General features: G+C 65.8%; 1 protein-coding gene across 4 annotated transcripts; it reads right to left on the bottom strand.

The window, feature by feature from the left end:
• Positions 1-290: 290 nt before the first annotated feature.
• Positions 291-6,615, bottom strand: PLPPR3 (phospholipid phosphatase related 3). Of its 4 annotated transcripts, none has more exons than XM_037018586.2 (8): positions 6,257-6,615; positions 5,829-5,928; positions 2,873-2,944; positions 2,547-2,685; positions 2,268-2,463; positions 2,118-2,175; positions 1,874-2,047; positions 291-1,660 (listed from the first exon to the last, which is right to left on the bottom strand). In XM_037018586.2, the coding sequence occupies exons 2-8, from the start codon at positions 5,901-5,903 to the stop codon at positions 326-328; spliced, it is 2,049 nt and encodes a 682-aa protein (XP_036874481.1). In that variant the 5' UTR covers positions 5,904-5,928; positions 6,257-6,615; the 3' UTR covers positions 291-325. The 4 variants fall into 4 exon arrangements, with proteins under 4 accessions (XP_036874481.1, XP_036874480.1, XP_073076827.1 ...); XM_037018585.2 differs by having other exon boundaries at positions 2,759-2,944; positions 6,257-6,614; XM_073220726.1 differs by lacking the exon at positions 2,873-2,944 and having other exon boundaries at positions 6,257-6,614.
• Between the last annotated feature and the right edge of the window lie 2,375 nt (positions 6,616-8,990).

Here is an 8,990-nt window from a genome sequence, read left to right as displayed (position 1 = left end):
TGCTGGTGGGCAGTGTGCCAGTCTGCTGGCCTCGAGGTCACCTACCTGTGCCACTTGCCTCCCCCAACCAACCTCCTGCCTGGTGGGCTTAGGCCCCTGCTTCCCTCACGTGGCCCTGGAGGGCAGGGGCCCCAGCTGCACTGGGCTGAGTGGCCACCCTGCTCCTTGCAGCCCCCACCCCCGCCATACACAGCATTCCCCAGGCCCTTACCTATGTGGGTCCTCAGACCAAGAAGACAGCCAAGGCTGCAGTGTGGACTGTTTATTGACTGAAGTGCTGTTACCCACAAGCCCCCTCCCAACCCCCCACCCGCCTCCGTGGGCCTCAGTCCTGGAGCCTGCGGGCTGACTGCACCTTCCGGTAGTAACTCCCTGGTGCCCCCTCACCTGGGGCTTCACGCTCACCCAACAGCAGGGCACCTGCTTGGCGCCGCAGCGTTGACTCCCGGCTAGCTGGGCCCAGCGGGGGCAGCCCCTCGCCTGTGACCAGGTTGACAGTGGCTACAGTCCCAAACCGCAGCTCCTCCTGGTCCAGGTCGCTGACCGATGAGCCGGGAGACACGCCCTGTGGCTTGGGCCCTCTGAAGCTGCGAGCCAGGTCGCCCAGCTCATAGTCACCCTCGCCCTCCACTCCCTGGGCCCCACCACCCGCGGCCCTCCACTCCCAGGGCCCGTTCCCCGCAGACAGGTGGACCACGGGGTGGTGCGGCGCGTGTGCGTCAATGGTGACCATGCTGGCGGAGTCGCGGTCCGAGGGTGACCGGTACTGCGAGGAGTCGGAGCTGGCGCTGGAGGAGGAGGCCGTCTCGGCCGCCTTGGGGCCTGGCCCGCCCGGAGACTTGGACATAGCGATGACCTGCAGCAGCCGCGGCGGGTTGGCCACACGGGGCTGGGTGGCGGCTGTGGCCGCGGCCGCGGCGGCCCCGCTCTTCTCGGCCATCATCAGCCACTTGGCCCGCACAGCCGTGCTGCTCTTGGGGGACAGGCCGGCTCCCTGCACCCCCTCCTCGGGGATGTGCACCAGGGGCTGCGGCCCAGCCCGTGGTGGGAGGATGACTCGAGGCCCAAGACCCGGCCGAGCCTGGACCGTGGGGTACAGCGAGGGTGGGGCCGGCCCCCCGTGCTCCCCCTCTCCCTCCCCCTCCCCCTCCTCCTCCTCCTCCTCCTCCTCGGCCATGGGCTCGGCAGGTGCCCGCAGGTGCCCCGGGCTGGCCTCGTCGGGCAGCCCCAGGCCCCGGCCCTCCAGCGACTTCTGCTTCCACTCGCTGATGAGCTGCTTGGAGCGGGAGGCGTCCAGCGGCACGTGGATGGTCATGTGCCGGCGGGCAGGGTCGTCCAGCGAGGGTGTGCTGACACGTGGCAGCGTGTGGCTGAAGGTCACCATGCTCTCCTTGCCCATGGGGCTGCGCGGGGCCAGCAGGTCCACGTCCACGCTGGCGCGCTTCACGCTGCCCAGCGAGCTCTTCTCGCGGGCCACAGGCCGGGCCACCCCCCCCAGCCGCCCTGGCGGGCCGAGGGCGTCCGTGCTCACAGACTTGTTCTGCTGGTACAGAGAGTCGTGGCCCCGCTGGGTCAGCGCCCGCAGCGCATCATCGGCAGGTGCCGGGGCTGCTGGCTTCTCCGCAGGTGGGGCCTGGAAGTTGCCCACTGCATGGCAGGCCTGGGGGTGAGATGCAGGCCGGGGCTGAGGCTGGGGACCCGGGGCCGCCCAGGTGCAGACCTGCCAGGGGCCCGGAGGGGCAGGAGAGTCTGAGGACAAGCCCACCTCTACCCAACGCCGTAAGTCCCAGCCTGGGGCCACTCCCCACCTCGGCCAGCTTGAGCTCGTGAGAGCCCCAGCCCGGCGCTCTGGGGCAACCCCCTAGCCCCTCACCAGGTAGGCGGCGATGCCCGCACCGATGAGGAAGCCAGCATAGACATCCACGGGGTGGCTGCGGTACTGCGTGATCTGGGTGAGGCCGCACACGCCGGCGGCGATGGTGAAGGCAAACACCAGGATGGGCTTCAGCAGCTTGGTGGCGTCCGAGATGACCGAGTTGAAGTACATCTGGGGGGCGGGTGGGCAGGTCAGGGTGGCCACAGCCCCGCTGCGTGCCCGGGCCGGGGGCGGGACTCACCGACACGTAGACAGCCGCAAAGGCGGACAGCGTGGCGTGCTGGGACGGGAAGGTCTTCCTGTAAGAGGTGCCCACGTGAGCCCCACGGCTCTGGGACGCCTCTGTGCCCCAGCTTCTTTGCACGCCCAGGGCAGTGGCAGGGTGGCTCACCGTGCAGACAGGATGGCATGGCTGTCGTGGCCGGAGCAAATGTCCTGCGTGACATAGGGGCTGGCCTCACAGGGCGTGCCCAGCAGCGTATAGTTGGGCTTGCAGACCGTGAGGAAGAAGGGCGCGTGGTAGCCCGTGGCCAGCTGGATGACGTCGGTCACCAAAGCCGTGGCACACAGGCCGAACACCTGGACACCTGTGGGGCGGAAGGGTCAGGGCCGGGTGTGCAGCTGGGTGCGTGGGGCTCAGGTGGGGCCGGGACGCCGGTTGGCAACTCACCCACAAACCGCACAGTGCGCCGCAGGAAGGAGCTGAAGCTGCAGCCGCCAGCGTGGATGCTACCCTCGGCCCCATCCCGGCCGCCGCGGCCCCATGGCCGGGACTGCAGGCAGTACAGGATGCCCTCGCCCACCATGATCTGCCCAACAGAGACCTGCTTAGCCCGGATCCCGGTCGGGGGCGTGCAGCCGGCCGGGCCCCCAGGGACTCACCGAGGCTGCCGGGGCGGCAAAGGCCAAGCTGAGGAGCATGAGCAGAGGAATGAGTTCCTCGCTGGTGTCCACGTAGGGCATGGAGAGCGTGCGGTCATAGCACTGGAAACCCACCTTGGCCGGCTTGAAGAGGTCAGTCAGCTCCAGGAAGTACAGGGACACGACGGAGGACGCCACGATGGGCAGCTGCCGGGAGATGGCTGCCGGGGTCACCACGCTCACCCTGGGTCACACGGCCACGGGCCCCTCCCAACTCCCCACGCACCACCAAGCCAGGCTGTAGCCCACCAGCCTCGGCTCATTCGCCTCCCAGAGACCCGCCACCGCAACTCATCTGTGTCACACACGGACCCTGACAGCCAGCCCAGCCATTCCTATACTCACGGATTCATGCACGGTCCACTGACTTACCCACCCACCCACCCGTCATCCATCCACCCACCCATCACCCAACCACTCCCGTCCAGCCACTCTACCGTCCTGACCAGTCCAGAACCAGTAAACACATTCCTCCTCTTGGGCTCTTCCTCTCTGGGATGGACGGATGCCCTCGGACAGCTCTCCGGTGCCCTGAGCCTCCTAAGAGAGCCGCTCCCTGGCCACCCATCTGCGTCGCGCTGCTTTATGTCCTCTGGACCCTGCCCTCCTACGTGCCAATGTGCCAACCTTCCTCAGCCCCAAGAACACAACGGCCCCGGACAGAGTCATCCACTCCTGCATGTGTCCCTCTGTACACCCTGTCGTGACCCCCGGGGGCCGTGCACACACAGTACACATGATGTTCCTCACACCCAGAGGGTACAGACAGGAAGGCTGAGCTGCTCCCGGTCGAGTCTCAGACACAAGCATGGACAGCCAGGGAGCCGGCTACAGGTCTTGTGACGGAAGCAGACTCCTGTTGTGGACCCCTTCTGGTCCCGGGCTCGCAAACTCAGACACCCCCTCCCCCGGGGCCAGGCAGGCGTTGGCACTGTGGGGACTGTGGGGACTGGAAATGCAGGCAGCCCCCTCAGGCAGCTCCCACCTGTTTGCAGATGAGGACTCAGGTGCCATAAGAGGGCCCCAGCCTGTGCCTGGCCCCTTCTGGAGGGGAAATGCCAGAGATGCATCTGCAGGGGTCAGGTTCGTGTCCAGGGAGCACCACCGAGTGCCTGCTGTGTGCAGGCCCGAAGCCCAAGGCAGTTGCGTGGGGTGGTTTGCCTGCCTGAACGTGGATCCTGGCTCCACGCCTTAGTTTCCTCAGCCAAAAACGAGAGTGAGAAAGTCGCCGCCCGCCAGGGCTGCGGCCCAGGACCGGATGAGTGAGTGTGTTAGGAGTGCTCGATGCCTGCTGCACGTGGAGCCCTCAGTGTGAGCTTCCATGACCACTGTCCATGGGACCAGCGAGGTGAGTGGACATCAGGCCCCCCTGGGGGTCCCGAGCACAATCTTAAAAACCTGGAATCCTTCAGCAGAAGGGTTGTTGGAGGTCTCTTGTCTGTGGGCCCCCCGTGACTCTGCAAGTCTCCGGGCAGCATGGCCGCTGGCATCGGGCCTGGTCTGGCACCTCCCATGCCCTCAGCACTCGGCCCCATCTCCCCCTGCTGGGCTGCACTGAAGGCAGGATGCCGAGCAACTGGCAGCCGGAGCCGCTACACAGGAGCCCACCACCTGTGAAGGGTCTGTTAAGTTCCTCCTGAATCCCACCACTCATCTCTCATTGCTTCTGAAGCCCTGCTCATCAGGCCCAAACAAAGATGATACACAAACACGTCGTCCTGCCAGCATACTTAGTCTTGGGGTGCACGTGTGTGCTTAAAAAACACTTAACATAATACTCTCAGTAAAGGAAATGCAAATGAGCTGGCACGGGGTTCTGTGGCTGACAGGCTGGTTAAAATACAAAACACTGCTCACACACGTTGCTGGCACGCTTGTGAGTAAACAGGCACACGCATGGGCGTATAAATGCCAGCCTCGAGGGGGAGAGTCTGGGGTCTTTCACAAGTGGGCACTCTACCCCTGGGGATGCATCCTGCAGATAAGGTCACTTCTGTGCCCAGAGACACAGGAATGTCTGAGATGACAAAAGACCTGGAGACCCCCACGGGTCCAGCTACCAGGGCACAGGCCTCAGGGCTGGAGGCACTGCAAAGCCACGACAAGGCAGGTGGCACCAGGAAACGCCAGAGGAAAAGCCAGAGCAAATACCTGTGACATAAGGTGGCGGGGAAGGGACACACGGTGGAGGGGCTTGAATGTGTGAAACGCTTTGCAGAAAGGCGCAGGAGTGGGGGCTGTACCCCCAGGTTGCGGAACCGGAGAAGGCATAATCTACCGTAACTGGGATGTAAGTGCGAATGCAAAAAATAATCCTATTTTCTGCCTGTGGAGGGACCCACTGGCCTGGGACAAGCCCTCAGCACCCACGCCCTGCCTGGCCCCTCACTGGTGAGGGGGTCTCCTGGCCTGTCAAGGCAGGAGGATCGAAGCTACAGGGAGACTAAAGCAGGTGCTGAACGTCCAAGCACGGAGGTGTCACTCTGGGCCATCGCCAGTGCTTAGTCTGTGCCAGGGGGCCCTGGTTATCATCTTTTGATTTTTAAACACTTATAACGTCCCCCGCCCCACCCCACGGGCCAGGCCTGTTGTATCAGAGAGCTTAGGGCACGTGTACCAGCCTCCCCCTCAGCACACCAGGGACTTGAATTCAGACCCTCAGGCTTCAGAGCCCAAATGCTGGAGGAAGACAGGGCCCTACCCCCACCCCTCACGGCCCCCAGCACCTTGCTCCAGCCCCTCCGGTGAGCTAGTGACCTGTACCCCCGGCTGAAGGTCCCACCTCCCAGCAGCTGCCCAGGACGTTTCTGCAGCCCGCAACAGCTGGCCGCGCCCCTGAGACTCCTACTCGACCTGCAGGGCCCAACTTCCCTGACCCCCAACTCCCAGGCACCTGCTGTGCCCCCACCCGATGCTGACCTGAGCTGTGCCGACCCTGTCCCTCCGCGTGGGGTCTCCGAGGGCCGGTGTAACTAAGGCCTTTGCCCCGGCCCCCAGCAGCGCGACCCCCACCCCCGTGCCCCCCACTCACCTCCACGAAGTAGAAGCAGGGCAGAAGCGTCATGCTGTCCTTCGGGGTTTTATTCTGCTCCTTGGTGGAAATCATGGTGCCGCGGGAGCCACAGGCCTGGCTGGAGGAGACAAAGCCGCGCCGGAGGCAGGGAGGCGCAGGCTGAGCCCGGGGGGGGGGGGGGGGGACCCGGGGCCCGGCGCCTGCAGGGGAGGGGCGGGCCGGGCAGGATGCGCAAGAGCCACCCGGGGAAACTGGGGCTGGGGCGGAGGACGCCCCCGCGGCCCGCCCAGACAGCCCGGCTGCGGGCGTCCCCACCCCGCGGACTGGGGGGTCGGGAGGGGGCTCGGCCGAGGGCGGGGCCGGCCTGGCCGCTCGATCTCCGGGCGGCCGAGGGGCCGGGGCCGGGGGGAAGGATGGGGTCGGGCGCGGCGCCGCAGGCCCCTCACCTGGCGCGCGGGCGCTCGGAGGGCGGAGCTGGCGGCGGGCACAAAGCGCGCCCCTCCGCACAGGCGGGGCCGAGGACGGCGGGGAGGGGGCCCGGCGGCGCGCGCGGGGCGGGGGCTCTTTGTCTCGGCGGGCCGGGGGCGCGGCGCGCGCCCGTGTGCAGCCCCCGCTCTCGGGGGTCTCGGGCACGCAGGCTGGGAGTGGGGATCGGGGGGTTCCCCCGGTTCCGCGCCGCCGTCGCCCTCCCGGGTGCCCGCCCCGCGCCAGCGCCCGTTTCCACGGCGAGCGCCCAGGGCGCCGAGCCCTCGGGAGACAATAGAGGCGCGTCCGCGCCCCTGCGCGCGCCCAGCGCCCCCCTCCTCCGGCGGGTCGGCGGGCGCACGGCCCGGGTGTCGGGGTGTGGGGGCGGCAGGGGGCGTCCCCGCAGTGAGCCTACCGAACCTTTTCGCAGGCGATCCGTCTTCACCGCGCCCACCCACGTGGTGTAGGGACTGGCCGACCTCTCGTTCTACCAGTGGGGAAACTGAGTCCTGGGAACGTAAATCACTGCCAAGGTCTCCAGGGCCCCAAATGGCAGGATTTTACCCCGTTCGTGTAGTCGCCATCTCCTGAGCACCTACTGTACACCAGGCGCGGTCACCGGGGAGCCCCTGGGAGCGGGGACAGAGCCTGATGGTCCATCCCACAGTTCAGCGTCCAGTCGGGGTTACACAGATGAGCGGCATCGGCTGAGTGCCTCCCAGTCTTTATTCCCACTCGGCCCCTCACACTTCACCCCCTTCCTGGCTTTGGTGCCGCTTGTTTGAAGAGACTCGGCCCTGCCCGTTTTGCGAACAGGATTCAGACCCCACTGGGGCCTCGGGTTTCCTCTCTGGTAAACGGGCATAGTGAGCTGCCCTTCCAAGGCCCCGCCGTGCTGGGCACACCAGCGCTGCGGGTCCTGCCTCGTGATGCCCAGTGGGGGGCCGGGCCTCCGTTTCCCCTGACAGCAGGGGTGAAGCCTGGGTCGTGGTTGGGAATCCTGGTGTTGAAAGGTGACCATGGGGGCAGGAAGGGGAGTGGAAGACAGGGCAATCGCTCTTGGGGGCTCTTTGGGGGACCCTCATGGTGACCCAGGGGTCTGGGGAGGGTGTGGGAGAATCTCAGGATCAGGGATGGTTCCCCGTGGTGGAGACGGGGCAAGGCCTGGCTGTGGGCACATTGCCCGGCTGGGGGGTGCTGGGCTTTAGCCTGGGGCGCTAGGGAGCCATGGGGGACTTCAGAGCAGGCATGGGGGGTGTGCACAGCTTATGCCACTCAAAACCTCTTACGCAAATCAGCCCACTGGACGCCCACCACAGCTCTGTGGCGGTGGGCTGTGCCTGCCCCACCACATTGCCCAGATGGGGAAGCTGAGGCCCAGAGAGGGGACCCTGAGGTCACCTAACTGGGAAGGGGTGGACCTGTAATCTCTCTCTTCTCTCCTGCTGTGCTCTGGCCAAGACGGCAGGCCTGGTCCACGGGGCAGAGGAAGGGGTGGACAGAGAGTCCAGGCCTTAGGAGGGCAGAAGGCCGGAAGGGATTGGGGAGGACGGAGTTATGAGGCCTGCCCCTGGGGCCCGTGGGGACCACGCCTGAGCCCAGCGGTGCGTGCTTGGGGCCCATCCTTGTGTAGCTTGTGTCAGGCCTCACGCCTTTGCCTGGCTGCGTGGTGCTACGTGTGCGAGACCTGTGTGTGTGTCCCACTCACGCGTCCGTGGACACTTGTGGCCGCTGTGACATCCTGCTGCCGTGCGCATGTGTGACCAAGTATTTGAGCCCCTGTCTCCAGTTCTCTTGGGCAGTGACCCGCAGGTGGAGTGGCCAGACCACACTGTAATTCTAAATCTGCACCTGACTTTCTGAGGACCCACCAGTGGTTTCCACGTGCCCACCCCCAGGGCTGGTGCTGCTCCTCTGCCCCGGTCACCGTTAAGGGACCCCGCAATCGCTAGGGTGGCGCTGGGGGCCCGGGGCCTGAGGCAGCAGGAGACAGACTATGACGTCCCAGCACAATCTGCAGGCTGCGGGCGGCGACAGCCTGAGGGTCTAGCGGGGAGGGGAGCCGTGTGGCTCAAGTCATACCGCCAAGTACAAACATGGACGCAGTCTGCTTGTCTACCTCCCGCTGAAGTTGTTTCTAGATGTTCTGTTACGATGGCATAACAGAGTCGCCCCAACACTGTGCGCACTGGGGTCCTCACTGGCCAGGGCGGCGCCTGGAGGCACGCGGCGTGGGTCCCCGTGGCAGGAGGAAGCCAGTCCAGGATGAGGGTCCTGGGAGCTGGGATTGGATGTTTCCAGCAGTCGAGCATCTTAGCTTCATGAGAAGCAGTATTCATTAAACACCGTGTGCCAAGTCCTGTGCGGGGGATTGGAGACACAGTGGGGAACGGGACAGAGCAGGCCCGCCCTTTGGGAACCCCCCTATGTCTGGGGGCAGTCAGACGTCTATCAAGATAGGGGTGCACACAGGACATTGGGGTCACCCCAGGAGGTGACCCAGTCTGGGGGTGTCAGGAAGTTCCTGAAGGCATCTGGGACCCCTACCAGTAAAGGTCAGCCAGACCAAGGTGGGAGAGGAGCAGGGGGCTGGGCCTGGGGGTGCCCTGGCTGGCCTGCTGCCCACCCAGGGTGATGGGGACACTTAGCGCATCTGTAAAGAGGCACCTGGTGTGGCCTCTGCTCTGCAATCTTGTGGTGTGGCCCCAACTTCTT

This window comes from Manis javanica, chromosome 13, assembly GCF_040802235.1.
Source record: "Manis javanica isolate MJ-LG chromosome 13, MJ_LKY, whole genome shotgun sequence".
Classification (NCBI taxonomy): domain Eukaryota; kingdom Metazoa; phylum Chordata; class Mammalia; order Pholidota; family Manidae; genus Manis; species Manis javanica.
This window is presented reverse-complemented; position numbering and strand designations above follow the sequence as displayed.

Bases quoted from the DNA above. Each gene is read 5' to 3' on its own strand.
- PLPPR3 (XM_037018585.2), bottom strand. From the start codon at position 5,903: ATGATTTCCACCAAGGAGCAGAATAAAACCCCGAAGGACAGCATGACG. The intron at 2,176-2,267 runs GTGAGCCACCCT...CACCTCTTACAG, and splicing joins CATGCCATCCTGTCTGCACG to GAAGACCTTCCCGTCCCAGC. The intron at 2,048-2,117 runs GTGAGTCCCGCC...CCCGCCCCCCAG, and splicing joins TTGCGGCTGTCTACGTGTCG to ATGTACTTCAACTCGGTCAT.